This window comes from Lycium ferocissimum, chromosome 1 (genome assembly GCF_029784015.1).
Source record: "Lycium ferocissimum isolate CSIRO_LF1 chromosome 1, AGI_CSIRO_Lferr_CH_V1, whole genome shotgun sequence".
NCBI classification, from domain to species: domain Eukaryota; kingdom Viridiplantae; phylum Streptophyta; class Magnoliopsida; order Solanales; family Solanaceae; genus Lycium; species Lycium ferocissimum.
Genome location: NC_081342.1, coordinates 71,433,313 through 71,456,182, shown reverse-complemented (window position 1 = coordinate 71,456,182; position 22,870 = coordinate 71,433,313). Strand labels below are relative to the sequence as shown.

At 34.6% G+C, this 22,870-nt stretch overlaps 4 protein-coding genes and 2 non-coding genes across 6 annotated transcripts; 3 read left to right on the top strand and 3 right to left on the bottom strand.

Annotated features, from left to right (window-relative positions):
• Positions 1-300: 300 nt before the first annotated feature.
• Positions 301-854, bottom strand: LOC132067329 (uncharacterized). The gene is made up of 3 exons (XM_059460528.1): positions 729-854; positions 571-627; positions 301-429 (listed from the first exon to the last, which is right to left on the bottom strand). Exons 1-3 carry the CDS (start codon positions 852-854, stop codon positions 301-303), a joined length of 312 nt encoding a protein of 103 aa, XP_059316511.1.
• Positions 855-3,154: 2,300 nt separating this feature from the next.
• LOC132059523 (uncharacterized) lies at positions 3,155-6,186 on the top strand. The gene is made up of 8 exons (XM_059452153.1): positions 3,155-3,173; positions 4,012-4,139; positions 4,241-4,297; positions 4,432-4,524; positions 4,747-4,825; positions 4,975-5,099; positions 5,376-5,519; positions 5,602-6,186. The coding sequence occupies exons 2-8, from the start codon at positions 4,014-4,016 to the stop codon at positions 5,842-5,844; spliced, it is 867 nt and encodes a 288-aa protein (XP_059308136.1). The 5' UTR covers positions 3,155-3,173; positions 4,012-4,013; the 3' UTR covers positions 5,845-6,186.
• A 2,906-nt stretch (positions 6,187-9,092) lies between these two features.
• Positions 9,093-15,009, bottom strand: LOC132059516 (protein cornichon homolog 4-like). Its single transcript, XM_059452144.1, has 4 exons — positions 14,761-15,009; positions 12,186-12,367; positions 9,623-9,745; positions 9,093-9,536 (listed from the first exon to the last, which is right to left on the bottom strand). The coding sequence occupies exons 1-4, from the start codon at positions 14,830-14,832 to the stop codon at positions 9,494-9,496; spliced, it is 420 nt and encodes a 139-aa protein (XP_059308127.1). The 5' UTR covers positions 14,833-15,009; the 3' UTR covers positions 9,093-9,493.
• Positions 15,010-16,022: 1,013 nt separating this feature from the next.
• On the bottom strand, positions 16,023-18,974 carry LOC132059505 (uncharacterized protein At4g22758-like). Its single transcript, XM_059452134.1, has 3 exons — positions 18,250-18,974; positions 17,273-17,480; positions 16,023-16,481 (listed from the first exon to the last, which is right to left on the bottom strand). The coding sequence occupies exons 1-3, from the start codon at positions 18,511-18,513 to the stop codon at positions 16,240-16,242; spliced, it is 714 nt and encodes a 237-aa protein (XP_059308117.1). The 5' UTR covers positions 18,514-18,974; the 3' UTR covers positions 16,023-16,239.
• Positions 18,975-20,941: 1,967 nt separating this feature from the next.
• Positions 20,942-21,014, top strand: TRNAK-CUU (transfer RNA lysine (anticodon CUU)). The gene has a single exon. It is a non-coding gene; the product is annotated as a tRNA-Lys (tRNA).
• Positions 21,015-22,348: 1,334 nt separating this feature from the next.
• On the top strand, positions 22,349-22,421 carry TRNAK-CUU (transfer RNA lysine (anticodon CUU)). Its single transcript has one exon. It is a non-coding gene; the product is annotated as a tRNA-Lys (tRNA).
• Positions 22,422-22,870: the final 449 nt, after the last annotated feature.

Sequence of the window (22,870 nt, the reverse complement as noted above, 5' to 3'; positions counted from 1 at the left end):
TTGGTTGGAAACAAGTCATCCCAGGGTAACTTATCATGGGATTAGTTATCCCGTAGATTAGTTATTCCACCCTCTCACAGGGATAAAATAACACTACAATGCCGGGATAACTAATCTCGGGATTAGTTATACCGTGATTTTATCCCAACCAAACGTGGGATAAACTCATCTCATATGTAATCCTGGGATTATTTATCCATATCCCTCGTACCAAACGAGCTCTGAAGTATATTTATGGAGAAGCTACAGGAATAGCTAAAGTCTCACTTCTAAAAGGATGTTTAAAATTGAGACTTATAGCTAAAGTTTCAGTACATCAAATTTTGAATACACATGGTCTTTCAATGACAACAAACCCAGTGTAATCCCACAAGTGAGGTCTGGGGAGGGTAGGGTGTACACAAACCTTACCCTCATTCCAAGTTCTGCCTGCAATAAAGTTCAAAGGTCAAATGAAACAACTTCCATGACAAAATTGCTAACGATTATTAAGGAAAAAATCAAGATAGCATCATCAAATCTAAAATTAGAAATACAACACGTGTTTCAATGTCCAGACTGTAATAGTACCTTGACACTGGCAATAACATCAATTGCACCAAACTTGACTCTTGTAGATCCATTTGCCTTGTAAGAAGCAATAAATTCAATATTGAGCTTGAGTTGTAGCAACAAAAACACTTAACGACAAACGTTTTATCTATAGAAAAGAACATTCATTGCACTACCTGAGGAATAACACCTGTTTCAACATATATAGGTCGATAAGTTAGCCGTTTTCTACCATCATTGCGCAGATCCTGAGCAATACCACCCTTAATAAAGTTCTTTTCTCCAACAGATAGCGCTACCATCTCTGTAAGTGAATGAAATTATACAAAATCACTCCTTATAACAGTTCATTATATTGGTAGAAGGATTAGAATAAATCATATGATGTTTATGACTTTCATCCCAAGTGCTGAAAACTCAAATATAATGGTAAAATTTTCTATTTTACGTTCATACTATCCTTTTTCCTATTCATATAATATAATGAAGTTTCAAAAAACAAATTACTTCCTCCATTTCAAACAGAGTGGTGGAGGTTCGAGTCCTATGACAAGCTACCTAAATGTTTTTTTGTGTGAACTCAAACATTGATTTATTTAAAGTTCTTCCTCTCTCCCAATTTGGTTGACGATACTTGAAGTAACACCAACTTAAGAAAGAAAGGAAGACTTTAGTCATATAAGCTACACAAGCACGAAGTACAACACAAACACCGTCGATACCAACAAATCTTGCCAATTCCTATACATGTTTACATCAATTCGTAGAAGACACATTTACATCAATACATTAACTAATCCTCATTTTTACACGATGAAAAGGAAACAGAAAATTTGCAAGGAACAGCATATATTATCCTTTCAATCATTCTTTAAAACTTCTACTTTCCATTTTCTTTTCCAACTCTAGAAAACACCTTTCATAGGTTGTTTTTTTTTTCTCTTTGACAGATTTTGAACTATGGTGCAGATGAGCTTTCGCTCAATCATCTCAACCTTCAAGGTATTGCAATCAATGAAGACATATATAGTTGTCTATTTCCTGAATTGTTTAATTTTTTTTCAGAAACTTCTATCTCTGTTTGTTAAATGAGCTCTAAGTATATTAATTTTTGTATTCTTATATCTAAGGAGAAAATGCCAAATTTTGAATTTCATCAACAACTTAATTTTGCATTTGGAAGTCTTCATGTGCATATCTGTTTTTGATGATTCCTTGGACAGATTAGATTATTAAATAAAATAACTGGACAGCAAAAAATCAGAACAGTCCCTTAAGTATGGGTATAGGAATATTTTGATCCCTTATATATACTGCTGAATATAAAATGTCCCTTAAGCTTACAAAAGTGGATAGCTTTGGTCCAACCTATAACAATGTTACTAAAACTAACAACAAAGACACGAACTAACCGCACCATCTGTTAAGCTAAGGGTAGCATTGTTAGTAAATCACTTTAAGAATACGTTACTCATCTCCAAAAATCCCTAGAAAACTAAAGAACCTGTTGATCCCCAAAACCATTTTACCCAAAAACCCCAGAAGCTGCACATGTTGCACATATTCACTTATAAAACTTTCACTTTGAAGGGTCGTTTGGTTGGAAACAAGTTATCCCAGGGTAACTTCTCATGGGATTAGTTATTCCACCCTCTCACAGGGATAAAATAACACTACAATGCCGGGATAACTAATCTCGAGATTAGTTATACCGTGATTTTATCCCAACCAAATGTGGGATAAACTCATCTCATATGTAATCTCGGGATTATTTATCCATATCCCTCGTACCAAACGAGCTCTGAAGTATATTTATGGAGAAGCTACAGGAATAGCTAAAGTCTCACTTCTTAAAGGATGTTTAAAATTGAGACTTATAGCTAAAGTTTCATTATACCAAATTTTGAATACACATATTCTTTCAATAATAACAAACCCAGTGTAATCCCACAAGTGAGGTCTGGGGAGGGTAGGGTGTACACAGACCTTACCCCTATGTAGAGAGGTTGTTTCCGATTGACCCCCGTCTCAAAGAAAGATAAAAAAGAACGCAGTAGCAACAATCATAAACAAAAGCAAGATAATACAATAACCGAGGCTAAAGAAACAAGCAGCAGTAATAGAAATTTAAGAATACGAAAGTACAAGTATAATACTAATACTCCGGGAATGGAAAAGAAAAACGCCCGACTATCTACTAACCGTCTACCCTAATTCTCGACCTCCACACCCTCCTATCAAGTGTCATGTCCTCGTTGAGCTAAAATTGTGTCATGTCCTGTATAATCACCTCACCCCGATCCCTCTTAGGCCAACCTCTACCCCTCCTCAATCCCACTATGGCCAACCTCTCACACCTCTTTATCGGGACATCTGCACATCTCCTTTTACACATGTTCCTTTAACAACAAATTACAAGTTATATTCAGCTTTCAGAAGAATGACAATAGCCCAAATTCTTTGAATCTAATTGGGTAGCAAAACATATTAAAACCCCTATTTTTAGGACCCAAATTCATATTACACACTTCAAATTTTGCTCTTTTCTCCATCTTTTTAGGCAAACAAAATCAAATTTGTAAGTACCCCTAAAACACTGTAGATATTTTTTTTGACAGATAGAAAGTATAGTTTGTTAAAAAAAAAGTTGGTTATGTGAATGTAAACTGAAAATAGTTGTAATATATTATGTTGGGTTGTATATTTTTGTAAAAAAATCCCTTTTTTATGTTGTTTGATTTAAGGGAATGCTCAGTTTTAACTTTTTTTTTTTTTTTTGCCTTTTTCAGAGTGATTTACTTGCACTTTTCTTGGAACCTTTTTCAGAAAAAAAAACAACCTATGAAAGGTGTTTTCTAGAGTTGGAAAAGAAAATGGAAAGTAGAAGTTTTAAAGAATGATTGAAAGGATAATATATGTTGTTCCTTGCAAATTTTCTGTTTCCTTCTCGTCGTGTAAAAATGAGGATTAGTTAATGTATTGATGTAAATGTGTCTTCTACGAATTGATGTAAACATGTACAGGAATTGGCAAGATTTGTTGATATCGACGGTGTTTGTGTTGTACTTCGTGCTTGTGTAGCTTATATGTCTAAAGTCTTCCTGTCTTTCTTAAGTTGGTGTTACTTCAAGTATCGTCAACCAAATTGGGAGAGAGGAAGAACTTTAAATAAATCAATGTTTGAGTTCACACAAAAAAACATTTAGGTAGCTTGTCATAGGACTCTAACCTCCACCACTCTGTTTGAAATGGAGGAAGTAATTTGTTTTTGAAACTTCATTATATTATATGAATAGGAAAAAGGATAGTATGAACGTAAAATAGAAAATTTTACCATTATATTTGAGTTTTCAGCACTTGGGATGAAAGTCATAAACATCATATGATTTATTCTAATCCTTCTACCAATATTATGAACTGTTATAAGGAGTGATTTTGTATAATTTCACTCACTTACAGAGATGGTAGGGCTATCTGTTGGAGAAAAGAACTTTATTAAGGGTGGTATTGCTCAGGATCTGCGCAATGATGGTAGAAAACGGCTAACTTATCGACCTATATATGTTGAAACAGGTGTTATTCCTCAGGTAGTGCAATGAATGTTCTTTTATATAGATAAAACGTTTGTCGTTAAGTGTTTTTGTTGCTACAACTCAAGCTCAATATTGAATTTATTGCTTCTTACAAGGCAAATGGATCTGCAAGAGTCAAGTTGGGTGCAACTGATGTTATTGCCAGTGTCAAGGTACTATTACAGTCTGGACATTGAAACACGTGTTGTATTTCTAATTTTAGATTTGATGATGCTATCTTGATTTTTTCCTTAATAATCGTTAGCAATTTTGTCATGGAAGTTGTTTCATTTGAACTTTATTGCAGGCAGAACTTGGAAGACCAAGTGCATCTCATCCGGACCAAGGAAAGGTTTCGATTTTCGTTGAGTGCAGTCCCACCGCAGAGCCATCATTTGAGGTTGTCTACATGGATTCAGTTTACTTCCAAGTATTTTATCTGTTTCATAGTTTTGTTAAATAATTTGATCCAAGCACCAACCTAAGTTCCCTCTTCATTTTCTATATATGGAAATAACCTTTCTTATTTCTAAACATAATGTCGTACTGTAAATCTCTTCTTATGACATACCTTTGCTAGTACTTTATCAGTTATCAGTTCCGATTCTGTTGATTCATGCAGGGCAGAGGAGGTGAGGAATTGTCTGCAGATCTCTCGACAGCACTTGAGCGGTGTCTTTTGGGCGGTAAAAGTGGAGCAGGTATTTACCTATGAGAAAGAAAGGAAAATCCACACTTTTGTCTACCAAATTAACGTTTCTGCTACTGGGGATTTTTCCAGCTATTGGTGTAAATGTTGCACTTATGCATCTCTCGAGTTGATAATCTTGTGGTGTTTTTCATTTTACAGGGGCTGGAATCGATCCAGCGTCTCTCTCGATCAAAGAAGGAAAAGTATGCTGGGATCTGTATGTCGATTGCCTTGTCATTAGCTCTGACGGAAATCTACTGGACGCGCTAGGTGCTGCCATCAAGGTATATTCTAACAACGCTTCCTCAGCATGTACTAGCAAGAAAAAAGAGGGTGAATATTACTTGGTTTGACTGTTTTAGAGATGCTGTGATACATAGAACGCACCATGAAAGAGCATTATTTCCTATATTCTGACTAATCAAGAAGCTTTTGCAAGGAAAAATGGGACAGTTGAAAGAGAATATATTAAATGAGACATTTTAAGCAGCGATGCAGTTTCGCAGTGGGTGCATCTCTTATTAGTGTCTTATTATCGCTATGACTTGATGTTCTTCCAGGCAGCACTGAGCAATACAGGTATTCCAAGAGTTCAGGTTCGCGAAGCTGCCTCATCCGATGAGCAGGCAGATGTGGATGTTAGTGATGAAGAGTTTCTGCAATTTGACACCAGTGGAGTACCTGTCATAGTTACTTTGACAAAGGTAACTCGATCCGTTTAATCTGAATCCATTTTATCCGGCTGTTACTTACACGCAACGTGGATGTTTTCCCTTCTATTTGTAGGTTGGGAGGCACTACATTGTCGATGCAAATTCAGAAGAGGAATCCCTAATGAGCTCAGCTGTTTCTATTTCTGTTAATAGACAAGGAATAATATGTGGGTTGACCAAACGAGGAGGTGCAGGGTTAGACCCTAGCGTCATACTTGACATGATATCCGTTGCAAAACATGTAAGCGAGCAGCTAATAAACAAACTTGATTCGGAGATCGAAGCTGCTGAAAAAGCAAATGAAGAGGAAGCATGAAGGATTACCTATATATAGTAGTTCAACCTCACTAATATTTTTCGGCTAACTGCAAATAGACTTCTTGAATGCTTTGTAGGGGTGAAGTCAAACTTCTGTTATATTGATTTTGTAGTGGTGTTCATGTGATCATTTGTAAGAGTTAGATTTTTAGGACCTTCAGAGAGTACATGAAGTCTGCAATTTAGTTGTTTGAGCACTTTGGAGTCTATTGTTTTGTTGATCAGGGGTGGATGCTTATATACTGTATTGTTTAAAAATGATCTTGTCTTTATTACTATTGTTTAAAAATGATCTTCAAGATTTTTTTTTCTCTTTTAATTTACAGATGTTTCTCTTTGACTCTTGTACATTTTGAAGGAATATAGTATTTCTTCTATCTGTGAGGATCGATTCCTCAGCCTTTAGGTCTTGGATAATATAGCAGGTACAAGTGGGAACGACATAAGTGGTTCACATATGCCGTGAGTACACTCCCTCCACAAGTGTATAAGTGTCGCCATAAGAATTCAAGACGAAATAGGCAATTGTTTCCAACTATCCTCTTGGCATAAAATAAATGGGGGGTATACTGGAGGATGCTAAATGCTCGTTCTGTCATGCTACAGTTTCAGATATTTGATTGGAAGAAGTGGAACGGGCTAGTTCTCATTACAAAGGAAAGAGTCCTGAAGCAGAAGTGTATAGGATGACCAGTTTGAGTCGGGTATAAAAGAGAGTATACTGATGAGGTGTAGATGAGTAAGTACATGTGAGTGTGACATATTTGAGTCTTTTCCCGACCCCTATTAACGCCCCAAATTTTACATTATGTAACTTATCTTATCCATCTACACCTCATTAGTGTACTTTTATTTCTTACATAAATTTTATGTGTTCTTAATTTTTTTATAGAGCCATAAAATACGTAAAAATTGTGAAAGATGTACAATAAGATTAGATTCATAATCTAATTAAATAAAAGAGCATAATTTTTTTATGTAAAATAATAATCCTATTAATATAAGGGACAAACTTGTCCTAATAAGCTTGTTACATAAAATTAGAAAAGATTGAGATTTATATAGGAATTAGGAAAAAGCTCAAATATGCCACTGAACTACGAAATGGCTCATATATGTCACTCATAAAATGAAGGGTTCAGATAACATCACATGGCAAAATCTGATAGTAGAAGAGTTTTGTTAGTGAGTAATGACATATATGACCCAAATGGTAACAGCGGTGGCCATTTTTGAGCCCAACTATTAACGAGTGGCATGAATGAGCCTCTTTTGATAGTTCGATGATATAGTTGAGCCTTTTCAGTAAATCTAATTTATATCCATTACACTCTATCCAGCTTCACTAGATACAACAAAAATAAAGTTACAACTCTTCACAAAACAAATGTAATGCTACAGAAAAGAATAACAAACAAATTCAGAGCAAAAAACAAGCAATTTAAATACAGATAATCTGATACATTCTGTTATTCACGCATTTATAACAACTAATACTATTACATTTCCAGGCCAAACTAGTTGTAAATTGTAATTCGTTATATAGATTTATTTTCTATCCATTGCACTCTATCAGACTCCCCTAGACATAACAAAAAAACATTACAAGTTTTGACAAACCAAATATAATGCAACAGAAAAAAAAGCAATTTCAGAGCAAAAATCAAACAATTCAAATACGAATAGTCGGATACATTATGTTATGTACGCATTTAAAAAGACAAACTAACAACCATTACCATTACATTTCCATCCCAAAGTAACTGTAATTCATTATATAAATCTAGCTTATATCCATTACATTCAAATACGAATAGTCGTTGCAGTAGATGGCTCTATGGTAACAGTTATATGAAGAAAAAATAGTTTTTGCGACAGTTTCATTTCCCCCAATATTTTCCTTCCACTAATTTTTACTAAACCCGCCAAACTCTCCTTTCTTTTAATAAAAATTAATCCCTAAATAATAAAACTAAAGGGGTTTTCTTCGCTATTCAGCATTCATCAACATTTCACTCTTCTACGGAATGCGGAAGAGTGAAGAAAAACCTTTTAGTTTTATTATTTAGGAATTATTTTTTGTTAAAGAAAGGAGAGTTTGGCGGATCTAGTAAAAATTAGTGGAGGGAAAATATTGTGGGAAATTGAACTGTCGCAATAACTATTCTTTTTCATATAACCGTTACCATAGAGCCATCTACTGTAACGATTCTAGTAACAGTTGCCAAATGTACGTCTATCGCAACAGTTTTGGGACTACTGTAATGATTTAATTTTAGAAGTGTGATGTTAGGAAAAAGGGTCCATCACAACGGCTCTAACTGTTGCAACATATACTCTATTGCAACGGTTGGATAGAGGCCTGTTTTCCTAGTAGTGTATATTGTCTACATTCATTTTTTTTTTTTTTTGCACGGATAACCATTCAAAGGCGTTGGTCTTTAATTTTTGCCTTTCACTTAAAAAAGTCTGAAACTACCCCGAGGTTCCGGGTTCAATCCCGCTCAATCAAAAATTGAAAGTTTGCAAGGCAAGGCTTAGAGAAAGGTCTGCCTTAAGGCAAAACAAAAAAATTTGTTTTTCTTTTGCCTTAAGGAAGAGGTTTGCCTGTGCTTTAAGGCAAAAATTTACTTTTTCTCTTTACTCTGCTGGAAATCTACAAAAGTTTAGGCCTTACACCTAACTTTTGCCCGAATAGGCCTAATTATGTGACCAAACTCTGTCTTGCGTATTTTTTTGACTAAGTCGGGATTCGAACCCAGAACCTCAGGATATTTTTGGCGAATGAAAAAAATTAAAGACCACCCCCGAATAAGGAAAATCGTGCAAATTGCCCGATTGTCTAAGAGAATAAAATCTTAAAATTCATCTTTAAAAATCTTTGGGGCCTTGAAAGTTTGGGGCCTAGAACAATGGCTTTACTAGCCTCGCCTTTGAGCCAGTGCCAAAAGCAACGGCTTTACTAGCCTCGTTCTTGAGCCACCCCTGCTTAGAGGTATAAATCCGCCCAGCGCTCGCCTCTTCATTGTAGTTTTTAAAAAACCAAGTTATTAGATACAATAACAATAACAACAACTGCTACTACTAAGTTTCAATATCAAATAAGTTAGAAAAAAAAAAAAAAAAGTTATCGCATAAAGGACATAAAGCCAATCAACCAACTAAGCCTAAATTCATGAGAACATTCAAAGATCATTTTTTAACTAATAGACAAGAGTTGGTAAAAAAAGATGAAAAAACGAAAAGGTTATCAACAAAAGCAACCAGCATTCTTGTTCATATTCAATATCCAAAGAACAGGAAATAAGAACTCAAGAATCTAAGATCTATCATCCTACAAATTGCATTCTCAATCTCACCAATCTCATATAACCAGAGACGGGAGATCAAACACAAAAAGATACAAAAGGCTGAAAATTACAGATTATTTGCGTGCACCGCCATGTCATTTTCTGAGGCAAACTCGCACTCCACAACATATATGGATCCTAAAAACTATCGTCACTCAAAAGCTGTATACACGACGGGGTTTAGGTAAGCTTCAAATGAAATAAGAAGATGAGGAATCTGCTGCCTAATCTATCATTAGTTACCACTAAAACTTGCCAGAAAAATGAACTAGGAGGACAGGCAAAGAGGGGATAGAGCTATAAATCTAACTCATCATCCTCCAAGGCAGAATAAATCACCCTACAGAAAGAAAATATTGAGTTTGTCAGTAGTGCTTTTGCTTGAGGTGGTTTTAACGATCAAAGAGCTTACACACAGTAACTTACCAAAATAATGAAATGAGAAGCAGAATTACGATGTGGCCGAGTTTGAAAATCCGTTGTTTCTTTTCCCAATTAAGCATATTAAAAATCTCGGTAACATCTATAAGGTGCCGTCTTTGCATGTACCTAAAAACGCAAGAAGAGTTCAGATGACGTTTGCATAATGATCATATGTATCCGATAAAGCACAAGTAGTAACGATTTGCGGCAAACACAAGTACCATTAGACTATACACTTTGGTGGTGAGCCATAATATGTTTAATAGTCACTTATGGGATAATCTACCACTCTGTAACAAAAAATTTCCATTCTCCGTAAACCATCAACAAATTGAGCAAACTTGAACTAATTAGCAAACAGAAAAGGAAAAGCAATATAATTAATGTAGATAGAGACAAATGGACATATTTTCTCATCCAAATAGTAGTGTCAGTACACTTGCAAACCCAACAACTAATTGGCTAAGATAATAACTAGATCAATAACTAAAAGCTGAAATGAGGCCCGGAAAAAGAAGTGAAAAGGTAGAAATAGAATAACAGGAAAGCAGGAGGGGAGAAAGAGATTATAGGAACAGACTTTTATCACATTTTCTTTTTTTTTTTGTCATATGTTCTCTCACTTTCACCCTAGCAAATGGGCACATCATGATCATATTTGAAAATTTAGACATGAAAAATGCCTCTCTAAGAATAAACGTATAAAGTGTTGTCAAAGCATACATAAAACAAGATGGCTAGAGCATCAATTATCTCTACGGCAATTAAGTGGAACCTCACTATAATTCTTATGTAAAATGGAAGGAAATTGGATATATGAATTGATTGCAGTCTCCATGGCTAATATATGAATTGATTGCAAGTTAAACAATCTCCAACACTTGTATATCCCTTTCGCTCATTACAGAATTCAACCAGCCTAGCTCAAGCTGCTATCAGCAAGAAAACTGTAAGCATATATTCATCTCAATACCACCCCAGACGCCATTCCCCGTATAAACTTTGTCAAGGTAATAAAATCCAATGTAACCTTAATATATTTCTCTGGAGCCGAGGTTTTCTCAACTCGGTGCTCTCAGCATCATTAGTGGACACAAGGCTCCAACATGTTAACCAAAGAGCAAGGAGTTGAGATTTAGATTTTAATACTCCATTTGTTTCAATTTGTATGTCTTAGTTAAGGAAAAAAAAAAAAGACTTTCGTATCTTGCGGTCTTAAAATAAAGATGTGTGTAATGTACCAAAATGCCCTTTTGGATCTTGTGGTCTTAAATATGTCATGTAAGATGTTGGGTGTAAAGAATTACCAAATATAGAAAGTGACATTCTTTTTGAAACAATCTAAAAAGGGATGTAAGACAAACAAATTGAAACGGAGGAAGTAGTATATCAAGAGAACTTAGACTATCGGACTTCAAGAGTCTCCTTGCGATAGTCAAAGATTTAATGCAATAGGTATGTTGACTAATTGAAACCTGGACTGCAAAGATTACCGTAACAGAACGGAAGGGCAAACCATTGTTCATAGGTTGGTAATAAGCCCGGAAATCAAACCTGATTCCTCCCCTTTGAGAGGGATTCTCGTGCCAACCATAGGAAGAAGAACTCGGTTACTCATCTTGGATCGTAAAGCTTATTCCGTTCCTGTTCACCTTTCTTTTTCTTTACTTATTCAGATATGCTACATTTGAGCCTGCCCAAGTGCACACATTCCTGATTGCACTTGAGATGGAACAAGCTCACCGCATTATGACCCAGATTTGCTAAAATCCAGGCACAGACTAAACAACTTTATCTCAAAGAACTACAGTAACATACCGATCTAGAGAGACCACAAGACAAGTAGACTGCAAATGGAAAATTAAGCAGAAGAGTCCGTTGGATGCAAAATTTAATACTGAGTCCTAACAAAGACTAAAAAAAACTTTTTGTGTTAGCAAAACTGGCAAAGAAACATCTTGATCGACCTCCGTTCCAAGGAATAATTGACAAATGAAGATACGTGAAAACCATCAACGATAAGGAAAGGAAAGATAGAGTGTTTAGTTTACAGATAGCATTCTATACAAAATAATGATAAAAAGTAATCCCTCCATCTTAACTTATGAGGCGTAGTTTAACTAGCACGGAGTTGAGAGAAGGAAAAACTATTGGAACATGCCATGAGATCTCGGTGTCTATAAATGTCACTAAGGGTAAAATGAGAAGTTCAGAGTTAAAGTATTTCCAAACATATAAAGGTTTCATTCTTTCTGGAGCAGACTAACAAGGAAATAGTGCCACATAAAATGAAACGGAGAGAGTAATACTGCATACAGTAGCAAAGAATGTGCATCAATGGAGGATCATGACCTAATCCATCTCTAACATATATGAAGCCTAAAAGAAATGTTGATATCAACACGGTAATTTACTTATCAAAGAAAAACAATAAGCATGGTAGTCCGCATATAATTACCATGCCGTCTCAGCATCTTTTTACTCATATTTTCTTTTCAAAAACAGGCAGACCTAAAATTGACCAAAACTTAACTTCAGTATTGCAGTAAAGGAAAAGAGAACTTACAATCTGACATTGTAGTATAGATATGGAACGCAGTAAAGCAACATAGCCCAATGCCCTCTAATCAGGTAGAGGAAGCACAGAACTCCTTGCGTGATGAACTCAGGCAAAACAACTCTGTTTATTTGAGATGCAGTATCGTATGGGTTGATATAGTCAAACTCTAGGTCAGTTAAGCAGATGAGCTGTAATGAATTTCAAATTGTCAGACTTCAAAAAAGAAAAAAAATCATCAATAAAGAAAAATAAACAGAAAAACTGCGACTTCACAGTAGTTTTGGTTAAGTTATAATCGAACAGGTTTCCAAACAATAACATGATTCAGAGCATCTGATGATTAAGGGGTCGTTTGATTGCTGCTTAGGAAGTGAATTATTCATGTATTAAACTAGTACCATGTTTGGTAGCATTTTAGTTGTTATGTAGAGCACATCTCGCACGGTGTTTGGTTACAAGTTTACAGTCCGGCATAACTAATACATATATAAGTTATTAGGGAATCTATGTATTATCTTACGCAGAGTAGAAGATGGAATAGTCAATACATGCATAACTAATCCCTCCGTCACTTATATTTGCATGACTCTAACCAGCAACCAAACGATCCCTAAGAGTTTAGACTGGAATGCCAAAATAGTCAAATACAGCTCTTTTCAAAACTAGACACCAGAATGCTATTGATGAAGCTCTCAAATAGGTGACAGAAATTTCTGCATATCAGCCCCTACATAAACTTAGGCACAATCATACGGTACTGTGCACGAATAGTTGAAGAAGATCCGACTCTTCTACAAACCATAGCAGCCAGCACAAGAATAACTGTAATTCCATGACTAAAGGTGTGTTTGGTACCAATTTTTCCGTGATTGGTAGTTTAAAATGTTCTGGAAAACATTTTCTAGGAAAACAAGTTCCTTAAAAATAAGCTTCTCTAACGGAAGTAGGGAAAACAAGTTTCATTAGTGAATATTTCAAGTTTATTGTGTCCTCCCAACCTACCCAATGCCCCCAACCCCCACTCCCTTCCCAATCCACCCGCATAGTGTTTTGCTAGAATGCTCTTGGGATAATATTTTTTTCTTACTTACCAAACACTAGAAAATAAGTAAGAAACCCACTTGTTTTTCAAGAAAACGTTTTCTTTCATACCAGACACACCCTAAGTTCTATGGACCATTGCGACAAGATACTCTTAACCCTTGAATCATAGGACACCTCCTCAGGAACTCAAAAATCTTTAGCTAATTCGATCAATCAACTAGGCCTCAATCCAAAACTAGTTGGGATCAGCTACATGATCCACTATGTCAGTCTGCTCTATTCAGAAATCAGAACCATTACTTTCTAGTACTAAATAATCTCTGTCTTAAGGCAAATGATATATTCCTTAAACTAATTGTTCTCTAAAAAACTCAGCTTTATCCCTGCAAAGGACATATAAGTCTCTAACCAAATTTAGAAAAAAAAAACTGGGACACTAGACTTGTTATCAAGTGTAAGAATAACAACAAAGCCTTATTCCCAAGTCCCAACTAATGAGATACCACCTTTATCTGTCTCAATTTCATAGTACTTTCTCTGGTTCAATTGATGTGAACTTATTTCCTATTTAGCCCGTTTAAATTTATCTGTCTCAATTTCATAGTACTTTCTCTGGTTCAATTGATGTGAACTTATTTCCTATTTAGCCCGTTTAAAAAAGAACGATCCTTTCTAAATTTCGAAACAATTTAATTTAAATTGTCCATTTTATTATAGCCACAAAAATGTTATGATATGTTTAAGACGACAAGTTCCAAAAGTCTTCTTTCGTTTCTTAAACTACGTGCCCAATCAATGGTCGTTTGGTAGCTGGTTTGGAGGTGAGTTATGCAGGTATTAAATCTTCCCTAACTAATACCACACTAGTAGCTTGTCAGGGGGTAAGTTATTCATCTGTAAAATTAGAACCTGTTTGGATGGGCTTAAAAAAAGCAGCCTATAAGCTGGAAACAGCTTATAAGCCAAAAATAAAATAAAATTGGGGTAGTCCAACTTATTTTTTTGGCTTATAAGTCATTTTTTAAATTTTATAAACTTTTTTAGATGAAACTAAGCCAAACGGGCCCAATTAATTTTTTGGGCTTATGTTAAGACAAAATGGCATTTTTTTAGTTGGTTACCAAACACTCAAAAAAATTTGAAAACGAACTTATAGGCAACTTATAAGCCAATCCAAACGGGCTCTTAATATGGTGCTTGGTTTGTAATTTAAAAACCCGTATAACTAATAGTACATGTATAAGTTATGAGAAAATTAATGTATTATTAAATGCACGATAGATGATGGAATAACTAAACTCTGCATGTATTATTAATACCTGCATGACATAAATTCCCTTATAACTAATCCATGTATTACTAATATCTGCATAACATTCCACTTCAATATCCTCGTAATTCACAGAAGTAAGCTAATTATAATTCTCCACTAATCATTGCTAGAAGGAAAAAATATTGCTCTAAAACAATAAAAAAGTATTATAATGAAGAAAAAAGATATATAAAAGGTTGAATTTTGGTGTTTAAGGAAATTGACCTGAAAAATAAGCATAACAAGTATAGCTATAACTATAAAGAAGAATAGTAGCCATATCAATATATCTCCCATTTTAGCCTACTGGTGCACGATAAGATTGGAGGCGCACGATAAGAGTAGAGATAACTGGAGATTGTGATCGGAACGCCGGGTGCGTATTGCGCCGCTTTTTTGTTGTTCTGTGAAGAAAGGTGTCAGGATAGTTTTGTTGATCTGGTCGGACTCTCAATAATTAAAAAAAAAAAAAAAAAATTAGTATGTCATTATCAATTTTTTGGTTAATTGTAAAATTATCACTACAAAATCTAGAAAACTAGTGTTTGGTTTAATATTCACGGTAGAAACTTAATATTGGGGGTATTTACCCCAAATTAATGGATACATAACATGTATTTAACGAAAATCGGTATTTACATCGAATCATGTAAATGTATTTTAGTTAGATGATGTTTTAAGGCAAAAAGGCATGTTAATTAATCATGGTTAAGTGGTAAAAGTTTATGTACAAGCACATGTCATGTATTTATTGTTTGGTGTAAACATAGATCGAGTGTGGATAAGTTTTACTGTGTTTGAACATAGACAACTTTCACTTAACTATGATTAATTAATAGTATATATTTTCACTTCATTAAATTACTTAACTATGATAAATTGAATTGATTTGATATAATAAACACCTTGTACTTATAAATGTTTGTCGTGTATTCATTTGACTTTATGATAATGTATAATAATTTTTTTGTGAACTCGCTAAATGTGGCCCGGTTCAAGTAACAATGTTTAGATTTCATCATTTAAGATTCGGAATTCTAGTTTTGGTACTATATGTTTAAATTAGAATAACTACAATTTATAACCTTAGTGTCATCAAATTAGGGATATCAAACTAGGCGGGACGGGTTGAAATCGCAACCCAGCCCAATTTGTTTTTTCAAATAAATACGCATCATGCTCCCCGCCATACCCTGTAATCTCCGCCTTGTTGTCATCCCTACATCACATATAGTCCTCAAACGCGTCCCCCTTTATCCGATGCCGATATGTCCAAATACTATATATTAATAAAATAATACAATACATTATGAAATAATGAGAAATGATAATCCAAACTGGCTATAAGAAGTTGTCCACTTGAATGTGTAACAACACCAAAGAAAGAAAAACTATCTATTTAGCAACATATCAACAATAAGGCCTGAGCTCTGCAAGTCAAATTCATCACTTTCTTTCTTTTTGTTTTTCAATTTGCAGTCTTGGCATTGTTTCTAAATAATTTGGATATCACAATAAAGTGAAATTGTATGTGAACTTAATTAATCACTTTACATGAAGCAATAATATGTGTAGAGTAACAAATCTAATACTCATGTTACTCTTAACAATTTTGCATATGTAAAGTGATTCAGAGTTGAATGTACATAATGAGTTCAGTTGAACTTGTTGAATCCATTTTAAATTCGCCTCTGACTTAACTAGCTATCCAAAACACTGTATACAACCAAGGAATTTCCAAAGCTTGCTTGATCTTCTTATGATTTTATTGATCTTCAGAGCAAAAAATCCATAGAGAACAATAAGTGGATTGGAACTTGCTTCCATTAAAGTTGTCTCCATTGTTGTTTCTCGCTGACTTGAATTATTTCCAATATTACTATTACTCTTGCGAAGGTGAAAGCTTCTACTTCCCACATCTCCAATCATATCTGAATTACTCAAGCCTATTTCAAGACATAAAAAAGTATTACTACTGAAAAACAAAAATTTAGTACTTAACATTCACTACTTCTAGTAGTTGTCCCAAAATAAAATTACATTTCCAATGGAAAGTGGAAATTTTAAAACATGATGATATCATACAAGGCACATAGCCAATATTTCAATGAATTTAACTTCTATAAGTACAATGTAATTTTTTTTTTTTACATTACGGGTAACCGTCCAAAATAAGTGGGAATTAATGACCTAGAAAACAAGTTAGGTTACTTGTTACTTGTTACAACATATTAAAAACACGTATAAAAGTTATTTAGACTGTCAGTATAACCGCATAGAAGTGAAATCCTATTCCAATTTAAAGTATTGCAACCTCTTAGCATCATAATAGTTTTCTATTGCTCAAACATCTATCCATTTTCACAAGGTTAATGAAGTGATTTCTCAAAACAGAAATGTCTAAGTTATTGTGGCCATTTTTATTATCACCAAAAAAACCTTTTCCTTGTTGTAATAATAACCTATCTCTAGACCAACAAGGTGTGTAGTGAATGATTGGGATCTCATAACCTTTAAAATACTATAGAGTTCAAGTTATGAGAATAGAGAACTTCTTGGAAAGAACTGTTTTACCCCATAGTGGCCTATTCGGCTCGAAATTAGTTGGTTAGTGGGCTTTGGATACCAAATAACTAAACCAAATAAAATATAAAATAACCGATCTCTGCGAATGCTAATCCATGGTTTTCGTTTACATAAAGAGGACAAAACGTTAAATTTTTTGTTTAAGACTTACTCTCAAGACTGAAGTGAGAAGTGTACAACTTGAATGATGAAGAATCAGTTTCATCAAGATGAGGTCTGCGGCCTTCTTCTCTATATTTATTTAGCACAAGTCTTATGGTCTCTTCGACACTTGATCCCAACTTGACCATGGTTCGAATTGGTCCAGGAGTGCCCTCAACTGTCACATTAACCACAACTTTTGCATCCTTATTGTACCCCTGCCAACAAGTCAAGTTTCATCTAATTTAAACGTACCCAGTGTAATCCGACAAGTGGGGTCTGGAGAAGGTATAGAGTGTACGCAGACCATACCTCAACCTTGAGAAGTAGAGAGGTTGTTTCCGATAGACTCTCGACTCAAGAAATAGCAAATCATATAGTGTACGAAGATTAAAAACATGAGCTGAGAAGTTCATTGGTTAAATTAATCTGAATTCTCTAAGGATAGGCTCATTAAGGGAATCCTACTACGAAGTTCTCCATTCACTGAGCTTGAACTCGGAACATCTAGTTAAGAGTAAGTGATTCCAACCATCCCATCCACCCCTACTAGGTGATCAAATACTTTATCTGCACTTGGTATTTATACCAATTCAACGAATACATGATACATGTCTTCAACCACAATCTTATCACTAAACTATAACTAACTTTTGTTTTCTGGTATAACCATTCAGTATTCAAAATTCACTAGCCTAACTAATTCCAATTCATGCTGTGTAATAAGGTGCATTAAAGGAAGAAGCGTCTACCAGAATTTTTTCTGTTCGAACACGCATCCTTTAGTTTAGGGTGCAAGGATCCTCTCTATCCCATCATGAGCCCTAGGTGTGGTCTAAAGTATACTTAATTAATACACATTTCATCTTAATTTATGACATGATAAATTAAATAGCAAGCAACCAAAAGATGCCCTTGAGATGCCAAACAAAGATAATTCAGTGAATTTTTTCGAATTAGCAAATGAAGAACAAAAACTGATAATACCTGAGTACTCTGTGGAGACGGAGCATTAAGATAATCCGGAGAAAAAAATATGTCCGAACAAGTTTGTGGCCGGTAAAGGACCTCCAACGACGTTGTCACATCTCGTCGACAATCATTTTCATTTTCACCAACAACTCCATTATTTCTCCAAAGACAAGGCTCAGATTTACATCTTTCTATACTCTTTCTTGCCCTATGCTGCTTTAATAATGTTCGTCGTGGCACGGTCCTAGTTGTCCGTTGACTCATCGGGGTCAGTGACATTGGAATATGAATTTAGTTGGGCCTCAATACGGATACAGGACACCAGGTGGAAAATCAAAAAGAACAAAGGTTGTACTTAGAATTTAGACGTCGTGAGTTTTGAAATGTATATCTAACTCTATTATTGTGTTTTTTACACACACATATAGATATATAATGCAAAACGTGCGATAGTTTGCTGAATGGATTCAATAGTAGTGGATCTTATTAAGACCGTATCTTTCTTCTAATGCTCTTACTATAGCACCAACCAAAACCAGATTATCGGCATCTCAGAGAAAAATGGATTCCCTTGCTTTCGAAGTGACTTCTCTTTGAGTACGTAGACTCTTAATTTTATTTACTATCGAGAATTGGATTTGTGAAAATAGACCTGCGAGCCGATGAATGTGTGAACATATGCAAAGAGAAAGGAATATTGAAGAAAGTCAAGAATGGAATAGTTAATTGCTTCGTGTTAAAGGAAGTTCTTTTGGGACATGTAAAGAGGTTGCTTCATAGTAGAGGCAGTTGTTTAATGGGGGATGTTTAACGTGGTTGCGTGAAAACACTGAAAAGTTGTTAATTTATGTTTTTTCCTCGTTGTAGTTTAATTTTTCTTCCCATTGCTTGACATGGGCAAGACACGCTAAACTTGAAAATGATGGTACTAGTACAATGCCCATGACTATACCCTCCCTCCACTTTATTGCAAGTTTGACTAATTCGACTAATTTGAATTTCCGTCGAATAAGACATGTTTATGGGGACAAGGCGCTTCCTACGTACAACGTACAAAGAGCGGTTTTACATCTTCAGGGCTCGAACTCGAAACCTTAATTTGATTAACGGCGATGAAGAGTTTCCAAACATCTCACCACACCGACTCCTTGATTATATGAGACTTCGTAATTCTCTATATTCAGGGGTAGAACCCGGAACCTTAATTTAATTAACCATGATAAAAGGGATTCCAAACATTCCACTACACCCCTTGATCATATAAGACGTGGTATTCAATTTAGTAAGAAAAAATTAAGATTGAAAAGGGCAAGAAAATAAGTACCAAGTTTAAAATACATGGTAGTTTGAATTAATAAAAAGTAAAAGATGTATCATAAAATCTAATTCGGCTATCTAATTTTTAAGACGAAAAGCAAGTGAAACAATACAGATGGACTGTGTTAATAGGTAAATTTAAAAAGAAATCATGTCAACCATTTAATTAAGCATCATCCCCACCAACAAAATAAATTATGACTAAACTTATATTAGTGTTGGACACGACCATATGAGTAGCACGTTAAGTATTTAACAAACGACATTTTGCTTTGAACTTTTAATAATCTAGTATATCGGGGTTATTATAAGAAATTTACCTTAGTTTGATATGGTAAAGACCAAGACAAAAGCAAAGCTTAGTCTAGGCTGATAGCAGCGGATCAACAAACACTATAATATTCAAATATTTATCAATGCCTTTGATATATTCCCTAAATTAAATACATAGGATGGTGTGACTGCTTTGTTGAGCAACATGACGAAATCAAGAGCTCCAAATGGACCATAAGGGCATCTCCAACCTTGTGCGCCATTTTTTACACCAAAATAGTGAAAATTAACTCCAACCCATTACACTATTTTTTACACTAAAAAAGAATATTCCTTTTATATTCTTCTCTCTCTTCTATATTATATTATTTAATGTATTTTCAATTTTAATGTATTGAACATTGTGTTATAATTTTAATGTATTATGTTATTGAACATTGTGTTTTAATTTTAATGTATTTTCAATTTTAAATTATTATGTTATTGAACATTTTTTTATTTATTAACAACATATTATATTTTATATTTGCACTTTTCATTTTTTGTGATGGTTATATTTTTTTTATACAATTATAACTTACATAAAATTAACTTACAATTTTATATAAAATTAATATATACGAAAACTAATTTATAAAAATTACACCAAAATTAATACTATAAAGATATTACATAAAAAATATTCAGGTATATTAGGGACCTAAATGAAAAAATTAAAAGTGTTATATAATAAAATAAAATAAAAAATATTGATGAATAGTAGTGGTGTGGATGAATAGTGTTGCACCAAATTTGGTGCAACACTATTCACACACCAAAATGGTGTAAGAAATGATGCAAGGTTGGAGCTCCAAAACACCATTTTTCACACCAAAATAGCATTTGGTATAAAAAATGGTGCAAGGTTGGAGATGGCTTAAGCAGAACTAGCATGAATCAGAAGTTGGGTTAGATGTCAATTGGACACTAACTTAGATTCCACAAAAGATGTTCAATTAAGATCACGAGACAATTATATGGAAGTCGACATCCAGTAACGAGCGTGGGTAATATATGTCATTTGCTGAAGCAACTAGCCTCGATAACAATATAAAAGAACACTGCTATAGTAACAAAAGCCCGTCTATCTCAGTTGGTAGAGCGCAAGGCTCTTAACCTTGTGGTCGTGGGTTCGAGCCCCACGGTGGGCGCTGTTTTTCTATTTTGCAACAGTTTTCTAGAAAATTCATATTTGTATTGGGTCTTATTTCCTTCTCCTTTTCAGAATGTTGATTTGTGTTTTATTGTTTTTGCTTTACACTCATCACATATTGAGGTGATCACGTTGGTTAGATGAAGGGTTTATGCTGATGATTAAAACTTATTTGTTTGATCTCATTAAAAAAAAATTAACTTCGGTTACAACTCAAACAACGGCCATAAAATCAGATATTTGTGCACTTTCCCGGTTTGCTCCACCTATGTGACTTTTTTTTTTCTTTTTTGTTGTAGGAAATCTTACAATATTCCCATTTCCTCCAACTGATTTCTAACAATTTCATAAATAAAATAGGAAGTTCAACTTGAGAAGAAAAAGGCTATCAACCCCTGTGTGCTCTACTTTCTTCCTCAGCTCCAACACAAACTCTCAAGTGATAATCTTCAAATCTCTATCACTTCTACCGGATAAAGCCAATGATTAGAAGCATTCAGAATGCAACACCAACGACATATTCTCAAGAGTTTTGCAACAGTTTTCTAGAAAATTCATATTTGTGTTGGGTCTTATTTCCTTCTCCCTTTCAGAATTTTGATTTGTGTTTTATTATTTTTGCTTTACACTTATCACATATTGAGGTGATCACGTTGGTTAGATGAAGGGTTTATGCTGATGATTAAAACTTATTTGTTTGATCTCATTAAAAAAAATTAACTTCTGTTACAGCTCAAACAACGGCCATAAAATCAGATATTTGTGCACTTTCCCGGTTTGCTCCACCTATGTGACTTTTTTTTTTTTTTTTTTTGTTGTAGGAAATCTTACAATATTCCCATTTCCTCCAACTGATTTCTAACAATTTCATAAATAAAATATGAAGTTCAACTTGAGAAGAAAAAGGCTATCAACCCCAATGTGCTCTACTTTCTTCCTCAGCTCCAACACAAACTCTCAAGTGATAATCTTCAAATCTCTATCACTTCTACCGGATAAAGCCAATGATTAGAAGCATTCAAAATGCAACACCAACGACATATTCTCAAAATTTAAACTGCTTGACTGCGTAGCTAATTTGTTAAGCCGCACTACAGAATCAAAAGATCCAAATGGTGATTTTTGGTAAGCTGAATTGACCATGCGAGATGAACCAAAGTCGGGTCACGATGCCAAACTGCATACTAACCTAGATTCCACTAAGGGTGTTAGTTGATTAAGAAAATAGGACAACCGTCGACATCCGCTAAGGAGGGACTAATAGGTCACTTGCCAAAACGACTAGCCCAAAACGAATTAATAGTAGTAAAACACAAGACTATAGAAACAAGAGCCCGTCTAGCTCAGTTGGTAGAGCGCAAGGCTCTTAACCTTGTGGTCGTGGGTTCGAGCCCCACGGTGGGCGTTTTTATTTTTTTCGGTTTTTGTGCCCATTTGCAACAGTCAACAACTTTAGTTCCATTCCAGCTCTAGGTATTACTTGAGAGGGAATCAATTATTGTTTTGCAAAATGTCTTCTTATTAAACAGAAAGAATGTAGCGTTGTGTGGACTTAGCAAATGATTATTTGTCTATATCGTTCGACACGTAGACCAAAAGGGAATCGAGTTAAAATTTTCAACTGTGAAGAAAGTCAAGAGACGAAGAAATTTGGACACTGGCCTCATTTTGTAGTTGTAGAAGACTTACTATATGTTAATCTTATTCACCACATATATAGTTGACATACTTGACCGAAGGTTTCGAATTCGAGCATTGGATGGGGTTTTCTTTTATAAGGAGCTTTGTATCTCCAAAGTGGGACCTTCCAACGAGAATTCGGGAGTTGGGCTCAAGAAGGATAACAAGCAACAA